Below are 26,584 nucleotides of genomic sequence, written 5' to 3'. Positions count from 1 at the left end.
ACATTAACTAATCTTACCGTTAATTGGCTTGTGACAGCCAGTGTGTCCACATGCGCATGTACGTTTACAGAAGAGGAAAACTTCCAGGTTTAACTTTATTTCTCATACAGATTGATTGTGAGTCCGGAGCACAATACACATATTTCTCATCTACAGGCTGTCATATAGATTGTTCTTCATCCTCTCAGTATGTGCTGTATGTGTCCATAAATTTGCAATATCGGTTTTAATTCAAGATTAATCGAAAGAGGGATCAAATAATCTGTGGTATAATTACTGTGTTTTTGCAATGAAAGAGCAGTCAGATCCTCATTACATAATTCAAAGTGAATGCAAATTGACCATTTGTGATTACTGGGCAGCCTTTCGTCAAGCTGCTAATGCACTGATCTTTTACTGTTTGATAGCTACAACATAGATAATCAGTGGTTAATTTGCAGTGAAATGTAAAAAATTGGATGATAATGTATTTGAAAGGCTCAGCCCATTTGGAAGCCAGTCTTAATACCAAGAAAGGGACGTATGCTAAAGGCAAACAGATTTGTAAATGTGAAAGTATAGCCAGCGAGTGGGTGACGCGCACATTTATTGTGATGCTCTGACTTAAAATAGGTCTCTTAAGTGGTACTAAGAATGCAGGAGCTGTGCCTCCATCAGTACCTCGTACCTCTCTGATCCATGGGACACTGCATTAAGACTGAGGTACAAGGCAATCGTGCCCACACAGACTCTGCATCTCTTCCTCACCAACACTGTAATTATCACAAACAAAACAGGTCTGTTTGCAAATATGTTTATGGTTGCACAACGGCAGGAGTTTAACTCGTAAATTCAAGTGAACATACTTTATCTTCACATGCATATGTGTGTACATGCATCAGTTTGTGTTGTATGTTTGCCTACGGCGTTATTTTTTTGCATCATATTTTAAAAGTCCTTTGCTGTGATTACGTGAGGTTAAATGCCCCTCGTCTAGATCTTTGCACTGCTTTTAATAAGATCCTGGCACAGATCTAGCTATGCTTTTACGGCAAAATCGACATCTTGCTCTGTTGTCCTTATTTACTACTGACCCGTTTGCAGAACACATGCTGTAATATTGAGCTGATCCCTTCCCTGACTCTTTCACCCATTTTTCGTGTCTCACACAGCCTGGACCTCAACCTTGCACATCCTACAAGCTGGGTGGTGGTGGTGGGGGGTGCTGAGATGAAATAGAGTACCATTGATCTGATAGTCTGGGCCCCCCTGGTCAATGACTCTTGTGTGTTCTCCAGGTTCTGTTACCATGCCAACGGTAGCAGAGCTGAAAGGACCCAGGTTGTGTGGGTCTTTAAGGACTTTTCTGAGGAGGACAGGCGCTGTCAGTGTCACAGCACCTGCAGGTGCAAGGGCAGGCCCGGACGGTCACACCCGCACATCAGCCAGGGGGAGCATGTACAGGGGGAGGAGGGATCAGTTTATCTCCACAAACGCTTGCATCACCACCCCAGGGCTCAGTGTCTGCTGCCCCCTAGTGTGTGAGTAGATGACTTTTCAGCAGCCTGTCCCCAGTGGTTAATGTCTGTTTTCCAGCCTTGAGATGAGTGATTTGATGTGGGAAAAATTGAGTGTAACCGTCAGCACAAGTAGCAATTTATTATATTGCAATTTGCTCTTTAGATATGAATGAGGCAGATAGAGAGTGCAACTGACTGGGAAGTGATGTCTGATGCAAAAAGGTCTGAGGTCACTGGTGATGAGAACCAGCGTCATTATGGATCGATTACAGCATGGAGCCTACTTCAGCTGATGGACTCTAATGATGACGCAGTGCAGAAAAGCATTTAGTTTTGATTAGACTATTGTTGGCATGGTGCATTTCATTAACTCCGAGATGAGATTTTGTTGTCTGGGAATTGATATGCCACTGTTTGAGCCTGGGCTAACACACTGACTGTGTCTTGTTTCACTAAAGGCAATCTGGAGTGAGTTAAGGAACAAATGTATTAATGGAATATTCCCCTCCTGACACTCCTCTACCTTTTACATCCAACATCCTTCCCCTTTTTATACCCCCCAGACAAATTGACTTTTAACTAGTCTGACTGTCTGGAGATATAGTGTCTCTACTTTCTTGCCACATCATATTACTGCACTGATAAAATGTATTTGTAAAAGTCTGTCTTTTAGACTCTGTGTTGAAGTTGACCAACCTGGCGACTAAACTTTTTTATTGAAGTGCCAGTAACTGATTTGAGTGATAAAAGCAAAAGCAATGACAAAATGCCTCTCTGTCCAAACGTGGCAGCTAGGAAGACTGAATTCTCCCTTTTCCCGCATACAGAGAGAGAGCAGAGTGTGTGTGTGTGTGTGTGTGTGTGTGTGTGTGTGTGTGTGTGTGGGAGTTGAATATTTTAGCTGATGAATACCGCAGAAAACTGTTAAGCTAATCGGAAATTTGATCCCCTTATTGGGTTTGATGCACACAAGCCAGAAGCCCTCGGCCTGCGCCCATGCTTCATTATAATCGTATAATTAATAGTGCTCAGCCCTTTTCTCTGTGTGCATGTTAGAAAGGGGTAAAGAATAAATGATTAAATTAAAGGGAAATCTGATGCTTATTAAAAGTGGGTTTTAATTCAGGCACTGTAGGTTATTTGAAATGTACCAGCCCAATCTTTTTTTTTTTTTTTTTTTAAACATGCTCCTGCAGAATAAGATCAATGGAAATTACATTTACAGAATTTATTTCATGCCATTTCGAAGAACAAAGGAGTATGATGAAGAACACCTTTTTGAAAGTGAAGGTCTCTGTACTATAGCATTATTTTTATAATTTATTATTTTAGGAGTTTTTTGTCATTATTGGATCACCCAAGACAGAGAGATGACAAGAAATGAGTGGGGAGGGAAGATGAGGAACGTGCAGCGAGGATCCCTGATCAGACACCAACTTTGCATTCAATGGTGTCCTTTTGAACAATTTTTAAGTTGTTGTATGTGTCTTATGTTATTATTTTGTAAAAGTAGACAATTGTAAAATTTGTTTATGTGGTTTGTTTTGACCAGGCAGAATTTTCAAAATATAGTAAAAATACTCATTTACGAGCCATGCAATTAAATAAAAATATGGAAGTATATCAGCACAATATACTTAAGGTGGCGAAACATGGTCCATGTGAGTTATATCATTATGTATTATCTTACTGGATTATTCTTCTTGATTCATACAAATTTTACAAAATTTGTGAATTAGTTTGTCTCTACCTCTTACGCACTTTAATCCATATTAACTTGATCATTACATTTAATATAAAATCTTAACCATAAACAAAGTACGTAGTTGAATAGCAGAATTAAGAAGTGGGAATAAAACTCCAAAAATCCCCCAAACTTTACACGACTTGAGTAAATAAACTTCATTAACATACCTCAATTTCAGACTGAACTGTCAGTTGAGTTGCATCGTGGGTAATGCAGGTGCCAGGTTTTGACAGAGAAGAAGAAGAAGAAGAAGAATGCATGAAATGAAGAAGACTCCATCTCTGGTTCTGCTTTATCTGTTGAGATACTTTTTTTTTTTAACGGTCCAACTTCCAGGAGAAGATTTCTAAAAATGAACCAACTTCACCTAAAAACAACACTTTCTTCTTAAAAGACACCAGACTGTTTTGTATTCTTCTTTAACATCAGCAGCTACCGTGCAAACTGTGATAGACATGTTCAGGGATTTGTAGTATGGCATGACAGTGTAGAGTGTACACAAGACAAAAAAACAAAAACAAAAAAAAAAAAAATCATGTGCTTCCTGTTGTAGATTTAGAAAAAACTGTTACCAGAATCTGTGCTTTTTCATCACACTCCCACATCTCCGACACAGCCTTTAAAAAGAGAGCTTCTTTTAACAACCCGGTTTATTATTTTCTCTTTTTTTGTTCTGCCAGTTTAAAGGTGTGTAAATGAATGTCAGTTGACGCACCGTAAATCAAAGGTATTGGTTTAGGATCTCGGAGGAAATGATCGCAACATGAGGGATGGCCGAGCTCGCTTGACTGGTCTCTCACTGCAGCCTTCACGTGGGAGACACCTTGACATGTTGGAAATACAGAATTCCTGCACGTGCACCTTGATCCATATAAACACACACCTTGGTGCACATATGCCCACACGCTCAACACAAACCCATACATCCAGAGGCAGCTCGGTATTAAAGTTTAATCAAATGTAAAATTGGAGTCGTTTTGAACGTCATATTGACAAGTTAATGTTGGGTGCTGCAGCGTGGCTGTGGGGTCCCGTCAGCAGGCTATTTGTGCAGAGGGATGTTTACAGCTTACAGGAACATATTATTGCTGTAAAGGAAGAAAACAAGATGCTGTGAATCTGGTGTTTTTATTTTTCTTATATTGTGTCTAATCTTGAGAGAAATTTTATGTTGACGCTTTTATAACCAAGACACACTTGAAATTGGTTTAGAAATGAACGTAGTTCTTGATTTTTGGAAAAACTGATTTACTGCGCTGCGGCGTCTGTTTGACAATGTCTCTGTCTTCTATCTGGCTTGAACTCTCTTGTGGCCACTACATACAATATACAGTACCTCCGCATAATCATGAACCTCAAAAGCCACAGAGGCAGCTACACCTCGCTGACATTTATCACTATTATTCTCATTCCTGTCTTCCTTTTATTTGACAGTGTTACAGGGGGAGTTTACACCTTTTTCTCCATCTGTCACTATCTCTCTTTCCATTCTGAACAAGGCTGAATTGAAAAGGTCTGCTGGGTGTAGGCGTCTGGGGGTTCTTCTCCTCCTACGCTCCCACCTGACTCTGCAACCCCCACTTCCCACCCTTTTCAGAAACATACTGTGTCTGACTGGAAAAAAAAATTCCTTTGGAGTATAAAAATACTAATGGACTTAACATACCTGCTTTGTGCTGAAGCTTCTTCCTCCTAACTTGCACAAGTTTTATATTCCTGTATAGTTCTTGAGCTCCACATGCAAAATGTATTGTGAAATTGGCCTATTAATACATTTTAAGTAATAATTAGTATCCATGGAAACTCCAGTCCATACGCAGTGTTTCTTCCCTTTGCTTTTCAGATTGCTGCTGCATAGTTTTCTGTTGTCTGCGCTGACATTTTGGCTTTTGAGTGTATCCATGACTACAGTACATTCAGGCTCTGAGTGATTTGCTTTGATTGCAGAGGGCTGTGAAAATGTGACTTGAGGACTCTGGTTTCTGGCCGGGGTTCCCTCAGCAGAGAGATTATGCTCCATGCTGTGTTCGCCGGAGTCCTTTCTCAGAAATCAGGACTGAAAAGAGGCTCTGGATGCTCGTTGGAAGCAGCCCGGGGTAATTTACGTCTAATGGGCCCCTCATGTAAGACATTCATTCTGATGGGCCAGACTGTTCTGTCTGTCCTAATAACATTAAGTACTCCTATTCATGTACTGTTACTGTTGTCATATCACATGACATATCTAACCCACTATTTATGTATCATAACCTCATCCATTTTCTTCCTTTTTACTTCCCATATTTTGCATATGTGACCTGAAACATCAGTAACTTTGGCTGGTCATGAGGACACTGAGGTCATGTCTTCAGTGTATTTTCAGAAAATTTGGGGGTTTTAAACAACCTGAGGAGAAGCTTTAGATCCTACAATTACAGTCCAAATTCTCAAATTTTACAGTTTTAGGTCAAAAACATAAATCAAGGGATTTCATATTTCTCCACCAGAGTTATATTCCTAGCATTGTGTAGACAGCTTTGAAATGTGAGAATAAAGACACACAACCAATCAATCAATCTCCAATAGTTCAATTAATATACAAAAGCATGAAGAAGGACTTTGTTGTTTCTTATATAGCGATGATGTGAAGATGATGAAGAAAACTCAGCTGACACTGTCTTGCTTGTATATAAAAAGGTTTATTACAAAGAAGTCCAGCATCAAAATCAAGCACCATGGGAGTCGAAGCCAATATGAGTCTCCCCTGAGTATCAGCTCTAACTCCCTGTCTATATAGGTAGGTTGTCTTCATGAATATAAAACAAAATATATAGTCCATAAATTAAAGGGCTTTTTTACATAAGATGAGGGAGTCACCCATCTCCAAATGGCACCTAGACCTTTTGACCTTTAGCCCCCTAACTAAACATACCAAACCCATGAAATCACATACCATGGGGAACTTCAGATACTACAACTTCTAAATCCTTCGGTAATAGTGTAGTAGTAGCAATAGTTTTGTCAACAGCTGCAAAAAATAACAGATACCAGAAGACCAATAATCCATCGTTATTGACAATGCAGCATGGCAGTACAGAAACTGTGTCTCTTGAACACAAAATCAGGCAAAGCTTAAACTAATACTCAATTATTCAGTCTGTTAATTGACAGAAAGTTTTTTGATCATCTTGGAGGGGAGGAAACTTTTCACAGATTAATTGATAATGACAATAAAAACAAGCTTTTGTAATTGTGTAAATATTTTGTCTCTTAAAGAAGTTGCCTTACTCATTGTTGCACCACTGCTTTTTGCAGCAGAGGGTAATGGTGCATTTGTGAATTCTGTTAACCAGTTGACACGAATGCATATAAAAATTTTAATTTACAAACAGCATTGTGCTTTTTTCTTGTGGAGAACACGAAGACATGTAGCAGCTATTATATTTTATAGTAGAACAGGTGAGAGAAGTGAAGACAGTTTGATGCACATTGATGTTTGTATTAAATTCAGAAAACTTCATCTTGCATGAGTGGTCAGGTCCACAGAGTTTGTCTGGGTGTGTGTGTGTGTGTGTGTGTGTATGTGTGTGCGCACAGACATAGATTCATACATGGATGCTCTGCTGTATGGGATATACTGTGCATGAACATATGAGGATGCATAACTGTGTGTGTGTGTGTGTGTGTGTGTGGCTGTGTGTGTGTGTGTCCTGGCTTCATTGTGCTGACTGGTTTATTGCTGTTCCAGGTGACGGAGCATGAGAACAGCAGAGTTTCAGGGTGCTGTTTTCAAGCACCACTGAAGCCACAAATTTGATTATTTTTTTCCCTCCACGAGTAGTTTAGAGTTGAACCCCCCCCCCTCACACTCACACTCTCACACACACTCTCTCTTTCACACACACACACACACACACAGTAACACCACTGCCTCAGACTGTTTTGGACAGCATCCCCTCTGGTTCCAAAAGTCTGCATTATGCATCTTCATCTCTTATTCTGTTTCCATTCAACATCTTTTGTTACAGTGGATCTGCAGCATTACATGCTGCTCTGCTGAAGTTTGTTATGGCCCTTTGTGGTATGAACTCTACATCTAACTCCAGTATCTTATACATAAAACATACTTCGAAAAAAAGAAAGTCAGATCCATCCTTCAAATGTTTTGGCAGACATGAGGCCAAATCATTCCCTTTTTCCACTGTTACAATGAGACCAGGGGATGTCTAGGAATACTTGATCCACAGGTTGAGAAATGAATCTGAAAATGTCGCTTTATTTATCCCACAAAGGCTCCCTGTCTATCCCTCCCCCTTATTCTCTAAACCCTATTGGGGCGAGGAAGTGGACACATGGATCCCTATCACATCGGGGGAGATTAAACAAGAAGTGTCACAATGACACAGTGAGTTTGATAATGGAACAATAGAAGTTCTTTCAATTATGGCTCGTTCTCTGGAGAAATCTGTTTAAACGGAAAATCCTCCACTAACTTTGTCCTGTGTCTGTTTTTTTTCATTCTGACATTTAAATCTCACTTTCTTTAACCTTCTTGCAGCCAAAATTCAATAGCTCTCTAACATCCATTCAAGATAAGGCGGAGCTGCAAAGAGCTTTGTCGACTGTGTAATTAGTGAAGACAGAAGTTGAACAATAGAAGTTTGGATTCGTTGATAACACATTTTGAAAGGACATGTGGACAATGTTGAGTATATTATTCTAATAGTTTGCCAGTACCTGATTTTCAGGCTTTGTATATTTGCAAATCGGAGCTGAAAAGATTTGATTGACAGAAAATTAATCAGCAACTATTTGGGATTTAGTCACATGTGACAATAAACTGAATATCTACTGTAAAAGTTTTGGAGTGTTGTGCTTAATCTTTTGACCATTTTTAGATTGAAGCAATAGTTTGACATTCTGGGAGATACCCCCTTTTCTTCCTGAAGATGATACCACCCTCAACTCTGTCTGTTAAATATATTACAATAGGCCACAGCTGGTTACTTTAGCCTAGCAGCTATTCGGCCTCGGTAAGAATGTATTAAAACCAACCTACCTGCACCTCTAAAGCTCACATATTAACACATTATGTTCCTTCAATCGGTTAAAAAAAAAAAAAAGTACAGAAGTGTAACTCATCTCAAACAAATGCATTGTGGTGCTAAGCTATTCACTGCTTGTCCCACAGATCCGCTGGTGTCACCATGATTTATGGGCATCTCGAATGTGGTTATACAGCATCCTCTCAGCCACCTCCGTGCTGTTCTCAGTGAGTCAGTTGTCAGCCGTCTCGGGCAGCATCTTGTCAAGTCTGATTTCCTCTCCAGTCCAGTCTTTAAAGCCAGAGGGCCAGCTGCTTCCAACTTTAGGGCCTGTTATCTCCTGAGCCCCTCTCTGTTGCCTTTGGCTGCCCCGCGGTCGTCTGTCTGGCCTCAGATTTAGTGAAATCGCAGCTAGTTTACAGATAATTATCAGGCTGAGGCCAGCTGTGTGGCACACGTCCACGGGCCCTTTGTTGCTAATTGAATTAGGCTGCATGCTGGAAGTGACAGAGAAATGAACAGTTTCCCCCAGCGAGCCATGTGATTAGCAGACTTGGAGAGAGGAGGTCAGCTCAGGATGGCATGCTGGTGTATATGGTTGATGTGTCTGACTCAATGCCTGAGTCACATTCACCCTGACACCGATGTTTCTGTCAGGTTTCATTTCATGACATGTGTCAAAGGGGGTCAAGTACAGCGGACAATTGAAGGCAGAGTGCTGCCAGGCTTCCTCTGTGAGGAAAAGAACCCAAAATGTCTTTGTTTATCTTTCCCTCCTTTTGCCATCTGCTGCACAACTTATTGGCAAGTTAGATATACAACCACCAGCAGCTTTGACTTTTAAGAGTCATCATAAAAAAAGTGATCATTTTCACCACGAACACTGTATTTATTATAGTCTCAGCCTCATGCGTTAAAAATCACAAATCCTTAGTCAAACACACCTGCAGATATTCTCCATGTGCTCCCATAGTTTCCATTCACTCCCCTGCAAAGGTGTCATCTATTGAAGCTAAACAATGGCCTATAAGTGAAGAGATGTTGTGCATCTCTTTATACGTTTTCACTCTTGTCCTCCATCTAATCTTTGCACCAACCTAGGATCTTATTTCTTCCCTTCACCCTTCACGACACTCGCTTTTATTCCGCTGTCATCTTTTCAGGTCTTCTTCTGAAGTTGGATATTTCTGTCACAAAAATGCAAAATTAGCAGCATGTCTGAATACTAAAACGAAGCAGGATGACTATTTTTACCCCACACTGTACACGCTCATAACCTCAATATTTTGCTGGCACCTTTTCTTGTGGGAAAAAAAATATATATAAAAACCTCATAAAATTCATAGCATTCACAGCTGCTATTAAACTCTGCCAACTGGATCATGCGAGCAGGGAAATAATTGACATCTCTGAAGGAAAAAAAAAAGAAAGAAAAAAATAATAAGAGACAACTTCTCTGTCTTTTCTGGGGGCCCGTTAACTTTGTCAAGTACTGTACTTTGGTAGTGTGTGTACAGCATAATCAAACCTTTCTGCTGCACAGTCACTTCCAGTATGTGTGTGTGTGTGTGTGTTTGTGTTTGTGTGTGATGTGATGTTTGCAACCTTCTCTGCAGTAAAAATGCGCCTGTGCTCTAGAAAGTAGGCCATTTGGGCTGATGGCTGACACAGGCCCTGTGTGATGCTCAGCGACTGTGGAGCGTTCAGAGGTTTATTTCTGGACGTCCATCGCATCATCTGTTAACTTTGTTTGCCTGACGGATCTCGTGGCTTCAGCGGTCCGCGAGAGGAGATTAGCATCTGTCTTTCCCACACAGCATTGTGGGAGAGTTATGGAAGTCCGTGACTATGCCTTCAACAGCTCAGTACTCTGATTGGTATGCTGTTATGAAATGTGATACAAGTTATTTGGCTGTCGCCTTAATTATTTATATACACCTCTGTTGGCTGTGAAAATTGGGTTGTTGTGCTCTGCTGCACAACAAATCTTTCATTCTCTCAGAATAAAACTGAACAATATGAGAATGATGTGGGAATAGTGTCAGACCTATGTGAATGTAAGAGCAGTGGATAAAACATTTTCTGTTATTTATCCTTTTGCTGCTTTTAGTCTCCTATTCATAATTCAGGACATTATACATTTGGTCTGCTGTTTCCAAGACATATAACATGTGTATTATTTCTCTTTATGGCAACGTTTTTGTTTGCTTGATACTAAAATGAGCTTTTAAAGTTGCCTTTTTTCCGCTGCGTGCTTTACAGCAATTTCCACGTTACATGCACATGCACCCTCCTCTTCTAACAAAACACTATGTGGATTTATTCATCTCTGCTGCTCTCTGTCTCTCCCCTCGTCACCATGCTCAAATTACAAAATGCTGTTTTGTGCCACTGTGCCACAGAGACTGTGCATGAAATTTATTGGCCCCGAGTCCTGCCATTTGACACGCAAGACATGGCTAACAGATCTTTTGCCATTTCCCATCTCTTCCGGCTCCCGTGTAAAGCTGACCTTTCCTGCCTGCAGGCTATATTTAAACCCTGAGCACTAGAGACTTATGGTGCCATGGGAAATTTTATTATCAACGCTCTCCATTTGTCTGACTTAATTCAGACCTGACATAGATCGGGCCGGAGCATGCCGTATATTTACACTGTGCTGCGGCAAACAAGGGCACCGGTGACAAACCCGACCATCAACACCTTAGCGGGGGCGAAGCATTCCTTTGAACCGCTCCAAGTAGCAGCCGCCAGATTATAGGTTCTATTTACAGTGCACATCACCTGGGGAAAAGTGTGAGAGGAATAAAGAAAAGAGGGTGATATTATTCCATAAAGCGCAGGGTTGACCAGCGAGTCAAACACAAAGGGACTTGACATTTTGAAGAATCTCAGTTGGTAAAATGTCATAGATTTCCGCCACAGACACATTCATCAGCCTTTACCGTTTGTCGTCATTACAGCAGACAGTGGTCCTCGTATCCACTAGCATGCGCACACTTTTTCAAACTCTCGCCCAGCCATCTGCTTAACCGTTCACTGACACTCTCTTTTTTTCCTGCACTCTGGCAGGTCTGAGATGGGAGTTCAGAGGGTGCTCCAGGTGGATCTGAAAATGGAAAGCTTCCCAGAGCCGCTGGGCAGCCGCTGGATGGCCTGGCAGGTGGAGTACCCAGCCAGTCATGCTGCCACACAAGAGGCCGAGACTGAGATCCGCCTGGCACAGGAGGACCTAGCAGGCATCGTGCCCCTGGCCATGGTGAGTGATGGAACTTCCAGTGCAGTGCGACACCTAAATAGATGGCTGCACTCTCATCACTGAATGTGAAATAGTGCGTTATGATATTCAATTGCATTAACACTTTGATTCAACATTTGCAAATGTTTTCTGTTAGTGGATGAATGAAATACTTAGCATTGGAAAATGGCAAATGGCTGAGCACTTTTAAGCATGACTGGTGGCAGCCTGAAGGAGAAAGATGAATGTATTCATGATCTGGTCACATGTTTTTATCGATTTTCAGTCAAGTATTTAGTAAAAAAAACATAAATAAACATTTGAATAGCAAGCAGGATAAGTGCTTTTACATCATGTGGAGTAAAAGTAATTTCACTGGCATTGAAATACCTCTGATACTGAAGCATTTATGTTAATAAAATAAGACCATCGCCTCAAACAGCATCACACAGTGTATCATCTACTTGAGTCCAGTGTTTTAATTTCTGCTTCTCCTCCTCAACATTTCAGAGGAAAATACTCTTTCTTCTATCACATTAATCTGTTAGCTGAGACTAAGATTTTACACACATGCTACAGTTTATTATAACGTACAATTAGCTTCCTGCTAGGGTTGCACAATTAATTGAAATATAATCAAAATCACAATATGGCCAAGTGCAATATCCAAATTGCAGGAGCTGCAATTTTGCTGATGAAAGAAAAATGTGTCAGCATTGTGTAATGTTAGCTGCATTAACGCTGCAGTGGTACAGAGATGCCCCGACCTACAAATAATGTTCTCCAGACATAAGGGAACATGCTCAGTTGGTACAACACCCAAAAAATATCACATCATCATCAACTGTAAATTTTTTCTGTGAAAATGAAATGCAAAAACAATCTAAGTCTGAGGTGTTTGTGGTGCTACCCAAAGAAAATGCAACAGTAAAAACTAATGATAAACAGCTGAACATGAAATCAGTATAATCAGATTCACCTTGACCAGCATACACACTAATACCTCAGTAATGATCCAATCACATAGTGCTTACACGATAACACACTGAAAAGGGTCATTCTGTATAATGAGTGCTTTTATCTTTGAGTGCATTTTGCTGATAATACTGAAACACATTAACTGGACTGACTTTACTCTTGTTACTACTTGTACTCCAAAGAAATGGATCACAATACTTCCTCCACCACTGCTGCTTAGATAGAGGAGGCAGAGCTGTAATGCAGGTCTGTGTCCGCAGAGTGTGTTTAGGAGAAGGCCAGGAGGAGAGCATCTGTAGCTCCCAGCAGGCCTCAGATGGCGTCTAGAGGGTGGCTCTGGCCTGAGGGTAAGCCTGGAGCTGTGTGCCTCCCTCAGCGAGGCAGAGACACTCTGTTGTGTAGATTTACCAAAGCTCCTCCTATAGAACTTCACACAGAGCGCCTTCTCTTACAGCTTGGCTCAGCGACCTGTAAAGCACCTCTTCTGATTTAGATCAAGAACATTCAGGTGAAAAAAAACAGGAAAAAAAAGAGCCACATCAATTTTGTTGACTAAAGAGAAAGATGTGCTGTCACATCAGCGCTGATTACTAAAACAAAGATTGAATTCATTTCTATTCTGGTGCTTCTGATGTGCACGATACAGACCTGACTGTTGTGCCAATGTTATTCTCTAAATATTGCCTGTAGCTGTGTAGATGATAGATGCCTGTGGGTGGCTGTTCCTGGATTCAGAGGAGCGCGGCACATCCTCACCCACTGATCCACTCTCAGGATAATTGAAGCGATGTGTCTAATGCTGCAGGATTGTTTCAGTTCCTTCTCTCACGTCCTTTTCATGTCATTGATGTATCAACAGTATACTTGCCTTGCTCTAGGAACGTATAGTGAGCTCCCACACCTTCCACTGATGAAAACTGCGGAGATGATTTGCATGATTATCTCACAAAGGCTGGACTCATAAAAGAGGCTAAGAACCCTAAGAATTTGATATTTTTTCCTCACTGAAAAACACAGTCTGAGTAAAATCTTTACTTTACTGATTCATTTAATTTTATTTTCATTACTGTTTTTTGTAAAAATGAATCTGTGCCCCTCCAAAACGCAGGCAATCATCAGTCACTCCTAAAAGTGTCATCTTTTTCACTCAGATTATTCTGCTCATTTTACACAGAAAGGGGGGTTTATGGCTCACTATCAATCATGCAACTTTTTTTTTTTTTTCACACTGACAAAAATCAATCTCAGTTAACCTGATATTACAATTATTTGCTAAACTTGGCTAAATCAGTTAGGGACAGGATGATTTAGGCCGGAAATCACAGGGGATACAGATGAATAATATTTCATGTGTATTAAACAGATGATACTGTGTGTGTGTGTGTGTGTGTGTGTGTGTGTGTGTGTGTGTGTGTGTGATACAAAAAGGCTTGGTATCCCCTTTTTCCTTACCTTGATTTTCTATTCAACTCAGAGGCCCAGTCAGGGAGTCAGTGAATCATGTCAGAGAGTGTGTGGATACAGTGTACTGAAAAGGATCAGATTCCCTGATAAGCCTGTACCTTTAATACTAATATTCCTTCTCTATTTATTTATTTTTTTGTCAGATATTTACTGAAAAAAAATGATTTAGACATTTTATTTCATTTCATTTTGCTCATCACAAGTGCTTCTTCTCCTGCACAGACAACTTCCCAAGGTGCACAGCAGCTCCGGCCACCCTGTGGTACTTAACACACAACACAAATACTTATACATGCAGACACATTCAGAACTCATTAACTGTCTCTCTCCCTCTGTCCCCTTTTCTCTCCCAGCTTTTCCTCACATACACACACAGACACACACATACACACACAGACACACACATGCAAGGCTTTTGCAATCTGCATGCACCAATATGAAAGAGGCACACAAGCGAGAAAGAGGAAGGCTGAATTAGATTACTTGGGATCACTGTGGCATGAAAGGCCCACAGATAAGTTCCTCTCCCTCCCCTGTGCTACACTCCTCGCTGATAGAAAAGAGGAAGTAAGGTAATGTAAGAGTAGTGTCGTCAACCCACCTTACACACACACACACACACACACACACACACACACAGACAGACACAGACACAGCACCCTCTCTCCAGCAAAGGAAAACAAACTCAGAGATTCCAACAGAAAACAGAACTGAGGTCGCTGAGTAGTGACTGACTGGTGAAGACAGAGCTGTAGCAGACTTGGTACGTGAAGTGTGGGTGGACAGGTTACATAAAAATCACATGCTTATAAACAATGAGGTTCATTGATAGTATTAGTATTGGATAGAGCCACATACAGCCTGACTAACTGCCCCAGCATTGTAGGGCGGACTGTATGTAGCCTGTGAAGTAAAACCCGGGGCAATCCAAAAATTCCTTGCTACTTCTCGTTAAGCTTTTTTTTTTTCTCAGAGCGCTCAGTAATAATTGAAGATGACTCAGATGAGTGTATCAAGCTTGTTATTAAGATTCTATTTTGAGCATATTTCATCTGGATTTTAGCCGCTGGACAGTCCAAGGACACAAGGATATGAGCAAGAACATCAAGTAGAAACACTCCCAGCGGGAAATAACCCCTTTGGCACAGGCCGTCAAGGAGGTGATGTTTTTATTCAGCATCTGATTTGTAGTATGTTGATGTACGTCTTTTGGCAAGCTTTAAACGTGACTGACACTTCGAGCAGGAACAGAGCAACACTGACAACTCATCAGAGTCCCGTGTCTCACCACTGGTGGAATGAGAGTCAAATATTCAAATGTTTTTGCCTCTTGTTTCAACCCGTAGCTTCTAAGAAAAAAGATCTAGGTCTCTGAGAGCCAAAGTAATGAGCGGAGCAGGATCGAAAGCTGCCTAAAGCTGCAAACTGTGGTGTTGATCCTCAGTGTGATCAACTGTGTTTACATCCCAGACAGTCAGCATTACTATAAAAACTATTGCTTAATGGAGCTTTGATTGAAATATGATTGTAGTCAGCTACAGTGCTGCATCTTCACATAAAGATGAACTGATAGCCTTTTCCCATATAGTCTATTTGGTGCCATTGTTATGTTTTTTGTTTTTTTTTAATGATCAGTGATGTTGACAGTAAATCAAGGTTACAGATGAAAGAAAGAAGTGTGGAGAAGAGAAGGGGAGAAACAGAGGGGACAGGGAGGGTGTTTTCAGAGATAGTGTAGCAGGAGAAACACATGGGGAAATTCTCCAATCTTTTTTAATCAAGTTGAGAGGGGAGACTTCACAGAGCATGCTGAAGGCATCTGTTGACACAACAGCTCCGTGGTTTTCCTCTAGAAAGTCCTTTCATCTGTAATTAGCACTAATTAGTCTAGGACTGTATTTTGTCATAATGGAAAAGCTGCTGTAATTGTGTTTTGTTTTGTTTTGCCATGTCTCTAAAGGTTGTAATGCAATAAAGCTAATGACTATTAGTAATGGGAAGCTTATTTTGGGTTTGATCACATTTATGGCCTATTACTTCAATGGCTCCTCAGACCTGTTCCCTGCCCATTTCTGTCGTGTTCTAAATTACTGCGCCCTTGCTGGAATTGATTATTATAAAAAGGTCTTTTTATTGCATTTCCCCAGCCAAGTGATGGGCTCTGCCATGGGTGACACCTCTGGGAAAGTAGTGACATCGTTTTGAAAGATGAGTTCTCTTTTTTTTTCCCACTCCCTTTGAAGAGGGCTCCTCCTGTGTGTTGTCACACACCCACCTGCATTGGGAGGGCTCAGAGCGCCGCTCACCACTTTGTCACCAATTTCAAACCGTGAAGCCGCACTTCTGCAAATGCAGCAATTATTTCAAAAGCAGAAAATGAAAAGAGTACTCAAAACTTTTAGTCAGTTTAGAGCGAGGAAAAGCCTCAGTACGTTCCCTGACGACTGTGATACTGCTTGCCTGTCCTGGCCTGTCTTCTCTTCACCTGCTTTTTCAGATCTTTTCCTCTCTTTCTTCTCCACCTCTTTTCCTCTGCTTGCTCCAGACAAACATACATTAATATATTTACGATGTAGATTAATTGCTTCTCTTGTCACCCTCCACCCCCTTGTGTTGGCATCCTCTATTTTACTTAAAGCGTGAAAGAGCTGTGTGTTTTTTTGGGTCATCTTGAGATGGATTTTAAAGGCAGTAATTGGATTCCTGTGCAGATTCCCCTGCACAGTAGGAGGCTGGTCCATTATCTTTTACCATCGTGAAGTAATACGCTCCTGTCCAGGCTGCCCTCATCATCATTACCCATGCTGTGGATGCCTGGTGATGGAGAGGGAGCAGGAGGACAGGGCATACATCATATCTGGACTCATCAGTCTTCCTGTTCCAGTCGAGACACCAAACTGTGCTCACTCACACAAGCTCCGCGGCCACAGCGATGAGGAGAAATGAAAGCAGCCGTTTGTATTCACGTACCGCTCCAATGTATCGTTAAACAATACATCATCACCCCGGCCTTCTCTGGCCACTTCTGCTCTCGCATGATAAAGTCATCTATCAACATCCTCCAATGAATGTTTCATTTTACTCTTTTCGATTCCATTCCCTCCGTGGCAATGCACATCTCCTCTGCCAGGCAAGTGAAATCTGGACAACCATTTATCAAACACATAGTTAGACACAGAGACATAAGCACTTATGAGCCAGCTAATCCTGCAGAGATGCACCACATGCACACGAAATATCATGCAAGCTGTTTATCAGAAGAGCATGTGCTGTACGCCTTCCATGGAACTACCTGATTTCCCTTGGCTAATAACCTCAGCCACTCTGTTCCACTTGTGTTGAGGCTCTGTTGCACGCCCCTGTCGATTTAGTGGAACAGGATAACAGTAGCGTGTTTTTTTTTTCCACATAACATGAGTCTGCAGTTTGCAATAAGGGGCTGATGGATAGACCCCAAGCGAGCAATCCATTAGCATCTACTACAGCACAGAGACTGGTGATGAAGTGGTAGCACTAATTGAGGCTGTTGCAGTATGCACATGTGGCATGCTACATGTAATGCTAATTGGGACAATGGATTGTGATAAATGCTCGGCTAATTCAGAGCACAAACGGACTGCTTGATGCTGTACAGCCGAACATTTTCCACGTTCCATAATTCCTTTGTCACCGCAGGATGTAAAAAGTGTTTGGACGAACTGACACTCATTTTCACTGAGACTTAGGTACAGTAACAAGTGAGGAAGTGAGTGGGTGAACCCCTGCACCTTTTCATGACACTGCTGCAAAGTGGGAGTTGCTTTCAAAAGGAGTAGATACACAAAGATTTAATTGCAAATTCTTCCAGTGTCACTAAGGGTAGGAGATTGTATGCTCAGAAATCCTTTTGTAATTGAAAAGCTAAAAGTGAGTGGGCTGGGTTTGTTCTCTTTTAAAACACACTCTCACGCAACCTTGCTTTGTTTTTGTGGTATGTGATTAGAGCCTTGGATGAATACATTTTGCTGCTGCAGGACATATTTCTGCAAAGCTCGCTCATTACAGTGACTTTAGAGAATTATCAGTCTCCATTAAGAAAGATAACCTTTCCACAATGCTTTTGAAAGCTCCTCCAGCAGTGAGGTCAAATGACTTGTTTCCTGTGCCACAGCAATTCTCAGAAGATGGCCCACGATGCATTGTACGATTTATGCATGAAACATCGCATTTAAGTTAAAGTTTATTTTGCTGTGCCTACAGAAAGCAGTCCAGACCTGTACCCTGTGGAACCACTTATAGTCTAGTTTTGCCAATGGAATGCTGCAAACCTTCATTCCCATCGCTGCAGCCCTCTCAGTTCTCCTAACACTGTCAGTAATGGTGAAAGAAATTTTGTAAAGCAAGGCTAAAGAAAAGAAAAAAAAATGCAGGGATGATGTGAAGGGCAGATCCAGGCTGACAGATCAATCTCAGAGTGACAGGGTCTGCACATGTCCATATCTCACATCTCCCCATAATTGTTAACATCCCACTTCACATTCTGTCTGGGTTCTATTCATTCTGACTTTAATCCCGGCCCACTGAGGTTTCACAGGAATGTGTGTATTTTTTAGTGGTAATGGACTCTACAGTGGAGCTGACCTTTGTGCCTGCTGAGAGAGGTCTGTGTCCAGAGGGCAGCTAAGCCAAGCTAAGCCAAGCTAAGCTGGCAGTATGGATCTCGATTAGAGATGGGTGAAGAAATCAGACAAAGATCAGGAGGTCATCCCCCTATAGGCATGGTTGGCTGTTGGTGAAGAACTCTTCATCGATTGCCTGAGTGTGATAGATATCAGGCTGAAATCGAGCAGACTGGCGCAGGCAGGGTTGTTTCCCTGCCTTCTGGCCTCCAGGCCCGGGCTCAAACAGCAGGAGCACGAGCAAGGCATTGGTTTACCAGCGCCAGCATCGGTCAAAGCGTCTGCCAGCTCTCTACCCTGAGCTCCTGCAGCTCTCTCACTCATAGGTGAGCAGAGAGCCGCTCGTGTCCCTGGTGCCTGACCTTAATTCTTTGAGAGCTGAGTCTGACTGTTGTTGAAATTCACCAGGGACACCCGCTCCTCCCTCCTGACCCATTGATCTAGATGTATTACAGGTATGGTATTCATGAGAATCGCAGAAGATTCGTCCTATAAACTTAAAATATAGTACTTCTATGTCCAGCCATGTTTTATTCAAAAGCTCCTTTTCGCTACACAGTCTGCAATTCATGGTCACTGAGCTCCAGAGGGTGCCTCCGTTCTTCTCACCTCAATAATTCCTCTTTTTAAACTTGATTTTGTAAGTGCAGACATTATCAAGGACTCTCCTGAAGATGTGCTCTAACTGCAGTTCATAAACCTACACATTTGCCTGTCACACAGCAAATGTCTTCCTTTACATTCTTTATGTTTCTTTTAGAAATTAAACAGTGATGTTTGATAAGATTTCATATTCACCCCTTTGCTCCATAGAAAATGACATGTCGATTAAGGATTCATAATGTAACTAATATTTGTGGGGGGATTTGTCCTGTCACCAGCATATCATTGTGACACCTCTATGCAGTCAAAGTTTACCCATAAATCATGTGCTCTCATTAATAATTTATAGTTGAGAGCAATTCAATGTGACTAAAACATCAATACTGTCCATGAACTGTTTTGTGAATCCTTTTACATAGCAAGCACCCAAGCAGCTCAGATGAAAATAAGTATGAGCTCTTGATATGTCATTGACTGCCCTTTTTTTGAAGTTTGTGAAGGCAACAATACAGTATAAATCTTTCCACCACTGACACCACCATTAAGCTTAGGAATTTCTGTGCAAGTTTCTGCAGCACTTTTTATTAGTGTGTGTGTGTGTGTGTGTGTGTGTGTGTGTGTGTGTGTCGAAGGTTCAGTGCAAACCGTTTTGTCTTTTGATGTTTTCTTTCTTACTTTGCTGCTTTTACAGTCACAGTGGCTTGATTGTCAAACTCAGGTCAGACATTTAGAAAGAAGATGCTTTATTCTTCTATTTCAGTCAGAGGCACTTATGTTTGGAACTGGCCATTTAACTGGTTATACATTTAGATTTAGTCAGTAAAGGCTCTGATATTTGAGGGCCCTCAAAGAATCTGAGCAGCAATGAGGATTCTGTTAGTGAGCTTATTACTGTAAAGGAACAGTTCAATATCTTAGGAAATAAACTGATCTACAGTGTTTCTCAAAGTTTTTCAAACCATCAAAATAAATCTCATGGACCACCTAACTCCCTGAACAATCCCAAAGCCAATAGGGCCTACCTCTTCAATAGTATTGTGGCAATCTTGCATGGATTTTTTTTTTTCTTCCTTCCTTTTATCTGGCATTTTTATTTATTTATTTATTCATTTTATTTGGTGAGGCAAGATAAAGACAAAGAAAGTGATAACGTAAGAAGACGTAAGACGGCAAGACTTAACAAGACATAACATACGATAACATAACACAACATAATTTGATATGATGGCATACATTATTACGTAGAACACCTGTCAGCTTTTTGTTATTGCTATAGATGTAGCGTTCTATATAATTTGTTGAGAGGGAGAGAAAAACAAAATCAGACATTTTAATGTCTTTATTGGACAGGACTGTGAAGAGAGAAAGGAAACGGATGGAGAGTAAGGGAATGGCGTGCTGCAAAGACTCCAGCCGGGGAGACTTGCCTAACCACTCTGCTATCGGATCACCCCTGCGCCTCACACACTGCACAGCAACTAGTGTTGCTATGCATGTTGTAGTAAAATTATCACACATACATGAACACTAGCTGGATGTCATTAAACGCAGTACCAGTCTCAGTCATGGTGGCAACATTACCACTAAAACGTGACACTGAACACTGGTGGTCCACGCACATTAAGTCTATGATAAACCTTAGCCCATGAGGAAAAGGTATGGAAGGTGGAGGAAGCTGCAGCAGCGAAAAGCATTGGCAAGGCTGTGTAAGAGTAAAGTAACAGTGAGGATACATTATTCAGTGCTTGAATATAATTGGATGTAACTAGTCAGCTGGTAGCCAAGTAGCTGATGAATGAGCTGGTCACTGTGAAGCATGAAAAAAACAGCTATTGTCAATCAGCTAATTAAAAATGACTTTGGTGTTGCACCTGAACTAAAACTATGCTCCGTACCTGGTCACGACGAAATAGTTCTAGGTAGAGTATATTTGTATCTAATAAAAGGATCTGCACGTTTTCTCAAGGGTTTCACTAGAAATGCCTACAAATGCATACTAATGGAAAAAAACTCACTACATTTCTCACAAATGATTATAGTGTATTTTTGAAGGTACACCCACAAATGTGTCACAATCTACACTTGTGTATAATCAGCCTAACAATTCAGCTCATTCACATACGGCCACTTTTGTGTGGCTGACTTCTATTATGTCCTCTGACAGGGTCTGAAGTGCCCTTTCTATAATGTCTCTTAATTACTGAATGAGATACCTATTAAAGTGGCACCAGTTCACTGTGTCCATGTGATCCTCAGCATGATCTCTCATTACCTCTCCTTTTAAATTGACACTTTCTGGAGCGGATCCACTATCAAAGCAGCCATCGAGTTAATCTTCTCCCGAGCAGCCATGGCCAGCAGTAATGAGCAGATCAGATCTCTGACCGGCGTCTGCCTCAGACAGGGCACTGCTGCTGAAAAACGGTTAGAAGTGTTTTAGGAGGCAGCGAGGGGTGACTGCTGACTTGAGATGGGTCTTTGTGTGCCACGTACCTCAGCCACCTTTATCCCGACAGCCGGGAAGAAAGAAGGAAAAAGGGGAAGACGGGAAAGGAACTGGTTGACTCTTGGAGGAGCAGGAGTGGGAAGAGAAGAGAAAGGAGCAAGGAAGGGACCCTCATTAAAAGGCAGTGTGTTGGCTTCACAATCATCCCACCACTTCAGTGCACTGTCATGCAGTGATGTATCGCTCTGCATGGTGCTACCAAGGCCTTTATTCCCACTCTCCTCTATGTTTCTCGATTCTAGCCAATTAAACGCCCACTGGAATAGAGGGGAGGAAGTGCCACATTGAGCAATGCACAATGTGAGAGAGGAGCTGATGAAAGGACATGTCTCTTTTAGTCTGCTTAATCGCCTCAGGACACTGTTTGAGTGGTGTTTAATGTCTACAGCACTAGCCCCCCGCTCCCATTTCGGTTTCCTCACACATACGCATACTTCATCACCGAGGGATGAAAATGTTTATCAGAACTATGAATATTTCATTCACTATAGGTTAGCTGACTATTGGCATATTTCATGGCCTTTTTTAATGCTTTTGCTCTTGAAATGACATGAAAGATCATAAAGAGACCCGATGACAAGTCATCAATCATGGTGGTAAAAGCAGCAGATTAGGTCTAAAGCATATATACTGTTTACCGCACTCTCTTCTCTCTGCTGCACTATGCACAAAATCCCCAGTGAACACTGAGCTTGACCTGTTCGTTTGTAGCTGTAGCCAGAATGGTGGGGTCAGAATGTGGATGTGTTAGCACTGGGTAGAAGCAGAGGCTAATCGTAACACCCGGACAGGCAGCTTCACTACTTCTCATGCTGCCCGTGTCACTCAGGCTGACACCATAAATCTCACTTATTTTCAGATCCAACCGAGACACAGGCAGAAATTACGGCCCAGAACACATTACCAGCCACAGCAGCGTGCTGAATGCTAACAGAGAGATCCTTGATAAAGCAGACAGGCAGTTCTCCGACAGATTATTGAACAAAAAAGACTCCTATCTGTGAGACTTGCGGGAGCAGATGGGTTTGTAAGTAAAGCACAAACACCCGAATCAACAGCTGAGAATCAAATGAACAAAAAACTGTATGAAACATATTTAGAAATATGAAAAAAAGAGCACTTGTTCAATTGCATTAGTCTCCCGCGTTCTTTGTTTAAGCATTTCAATGTTCAGTGATATGTAAATATTATTATCTTATTATCTTGTTTTCTGTCAGTGTGGAGCACAGAGAGGTGAAGGAAAGAAAGCTGTGACAAGTAGAACCTGATTCACATAAATGCTCCTTTTAAATCACCCTTTTAAACCAATGCCTACAGGTAAGATGGCTACTTGTTCAGGTGTTACTATGCAGCTTCTGTTTACTTACCATTACCATTTGGGCATAGTGAGCAACTGGACTTGGGCCTTAGGTGTCCCAAAGGCCCCAGGCTCACTATGTGATTTAATTGTAATTGTGTATAGTAATACTGTATGTACAAGTAAAAGCACAATCGAAATTGGGATGACAGGGCCTTTAATGTGGCATTTGCATTCTGGCATAATATTGAGAATCTGTCTTGTAGAGGGGGACCCTACATCAGGGACCCTACAAACATGCCTTTTAATCTAGTTTCAAGGCATTTTTGCCGTTGGGCCCCCTAATGCATTCATCTGTCTCTGCTAAAGACAATGCCGATTTTATTTAAAATGCATATTGCCAGAAAATATGAATAAACAATATATTTTGCTGTACATTTAGATAATTAGTCAGTGGCCATGGTGCTTTATATGTGCGATAATCCATACCCTTGCATTTATGAAAATAATGCACTCTGCATGGTTTGTTATTTCTGAATAACATCAGGCTTAACATCAGGCTTTGCGATGGATTTCCCCTTAATAAATCCAGGCCACATTAATCATGAAACAAAAGACCATAAATGTGAACAAATGAGGACATTACTAACAGGCTCAGGCTTTACAGCACTTTACATAATGTGCAATTTTGTTACATTTGTCAGGAAATCTGTTGGATTTTTATTTGATACAAAGGGAGATTGCTTTATGACAGAAAACTGAAACCATTTATACATTGCAACACATCTGCATCCCTTATCTACGCTCAAGCTGCAATATGTATATTGCGTCGTATCAAGGACTACTATTTGCTCTTATCATTTCTGTTTCTGAAATAAATGCACAGATGTGAACAAGGTATTTAGTAACACACATTGCTACACATAGCAGCTATGCAGAGCTTACAAAGACAATAAAGGCTTTTTGATTCAAATGTTCTAAAATGATGAATAATAAATAAATAATAATGATGATAAAACACAGCAGGTACAGAACTAAAGTTAAAATTAATTTTTGTTTCTCAACGTGCAATACATTCATTTTTTCCAGTTTCAAAGGCCCATATTCCATTGTGTCTTCATTCACACTACTGTAAGCTGACTGAGTGACACTGCACCACTGCTCTCCATTTTGTGTTTAATTGCACTGTCTGTGTCTGAGTGTGTGAACCACTGATGCATCACTATGGGATCCCGCTGTGGCTTATTACTGCCAGGCCCTGCTCTCCACTGGTCTCAACCTGCTGGGTCATCTCCAGCTGCTGTAATCTAACATTAGCCTTCGATTTCACTAGGTCCCAACCATTTACCCCATCATGTATTATAGACGACCCTCTGGAAATGGAGGATTCCCGGTAGACAAAGAATTAATTTACAGGGGAATTGAATCAAAGTCAGTGGCACAGGGAGAGGGGTTTTATATTGCTATATAACACTGTCACAGTCTATAAAATTGTAATGAAAATTCATTTGAAGATTAAGTATTTTTTGCGACTCATTGGTATCTACTGCCTCAACTAATAATCACTTCACTCCAAAGCTGAATGGACTCAGTAATTGATGCTTACAAACGACCAGGCTCCTTTCAACCAAACTTAATCCTCCTTTTCTCTTTCTCTGAATGACTCTTGATTCTCAAGCTCATAAACACAGGATGAGTCTTTAGAAAGCAACTTAACAGAGCAGTGCACAAGTTTTATGCACATTCCTGCTGACTGTGAAATACCCATGATAATGATGACATTGAGTCAGACACTGAAGGTTTGGTCCTGTCTGCCTTCGCTTGTAAGGTTTAGTGATATTATTTGAAATGAATGTGACATTTTATTCAACAGGCATCACTCCAGAGTTAGGTTGCTTCTCTGTTAAAGGAGAAAAATAACAGTTGCTACCTCAATAGAATAACACTGAAGTGTCTTTAGTGCTGGCTTCAATACAGAGGGAAACAAATGGGTGGCCTGGGGTTCCTGCAAATTGAAATTAAGAAAATCAATGCTTTTGTGTGAGACCATCCCAAGAGCAGAATGAAAACAGCTTACAATGAGAGACTTTTGCCATGCTGTACAATTATCTTAAGGCATTTCAGTTCCCCAATAGTGAGAAGGCCCTGTTTGTCATACAGTAGAAGTATCGAGAGGTACACTTTGACCTCAATGGCAGCTATTTACTGAGGTGCCTAGGGTTCCTTTGCAATTTGTGTAATTGAAGCACAAGTTTCTTTGAGCTGAACAGGCAGAAGAGACAATTTAGTGTGCATGGGTGACTAGAGAGAAAAAGTTTTCTCAAACTTATTGTAACTGGCCCCAATTATCTTCTGTGACAATAGTGCTGTATGTCCTTGTGTGAATATGTGTAATTAAAGGTTAAGATTTCTGTTCAGTGTAATGAAGTTCTACCATTGAATTCAAAGTACCAGGGATATCTAGACTCCTGAGGTCACTCACTTAGAGTATCTCCACCACAGTCCACAGGCAAATTACAGCATTGGTGCTTTTTACATAGAGGCTATTTAAAAGTATTCAGGCTGTAAGTGCTTACCTACAAAAGATAGACCTGACTGACTCCTGAAAGGTTAAGTTGAACCATGAATTTTATGAAATAAATTGAATATACTATTCGCTTGTTAATACCTCGCTTTCTAGTGTGTGTTTTGTCTTATTAGAATCGTAATGCTATATAACTTCAGTGTAAAAAACAACCACATAAAGTTTCCAGTGACTATAAAACAGAGGTTACACCCAAGCCAAACCACAATAACTGCACTCTGTCTTGCAAGTGAATGCTCACTGGTGAGATAGCCACAGCTATCCTTAGCTAAAGGTAAAACTAAGTTTTACATATAGATTAGGTTAGGTCAGTTATAGGTAGGTCACTTATATGTACCCCTAGGAAAATTTGGTTTGCTGCAAAATCATTAATCATTCATCAATCATTAATCTTACATACACACACATTAAAAAAATGCAATAATTAAACATTGCTTCTATGCAGTGTAACTACAACTTATTCATATGAGTGATGACTGATGGAACAAAGCTTTTTGTCCTGCACTTTGGGACTATGAATCAGCTTACTGGACCATTTAGCAACATGATTCAGAAAATTCCTGCACTTTAAAGGTAGATTTACAAACCATTACATCAGTGTAAAAGATCAAATCAGTTCATCAAAGTCCAATATGGAAATAGGATAGTTTCCTCAGACACAGCAAACGCCGATGGCCCCTCTTGCACACAGCCTCATCATTTGCCTCAAATTTTAGTTTTCAAAGTTCAGTTTATGTCAGTAATTGATTGATTGTACACATTCTACTGTCTGACCTTTAATGGATGTGACTTCATGTATGTTGGCACAGCTTCTAAAATCAAATATCATATCTTTTGTCTGAGATCTATTCAGATGAAGGTAGGACACCACTTGACAAAGCCGTCTATAAGTGGGCCGTGTTTGGTCTCACTGTCCTGGAGCCTGCTAACAATAACAGAGTTGTCTGCATACTTTTCATACCTACTGTGACAGAGGATAAATGAAA

The 26,584-nt window shown here is 41.0% G+C and overlaps 1 protein-coding gene across 2 annotated transcripts in view; it reads left to right on the top strand.

The window, feature by feature from the left end:
* The window catches only part of LOC139623795 (transmembrane protein 132C), a 128,950-nt gene that overhangs the window by 82,373 nt on the left and 19,993 nt on the right, over positions 1-26,584 (top strand). For both annotated transcript variants that reach the window (XM_071482342.1, XM_071482344.1), the window contains one exon: positions 11,343-11,529. In XM_071482342.1, coding sequence (XP_071338443.1) covers positions 11,343-11,529 — 187 coding nt within the window. The remainder of the gene's footprint in view (positions 1-11,342; positions 11,530-26,584) is intronic.

Source organism: Trachinotus anak, unplaced genomic scaffold (assembly GCF_046630095.1).
Source record: "Trachinotus anak isolate AG129_WGS33_773 ecotype Australia unplaced genomic scaffold, CSIRO_AGI_Tana_v1 ptg000008l, whole genome shotgun sequence".
Lineage (NCBI taxonomy): Eukaryota > Metazoa > Chordata > Actinopteri > Carangiformes > Carangidae > Trachinotus > Trachinotus anak.
This window is presented reverse-complemented; position numbering and strand designations above follow the sequence as displayed.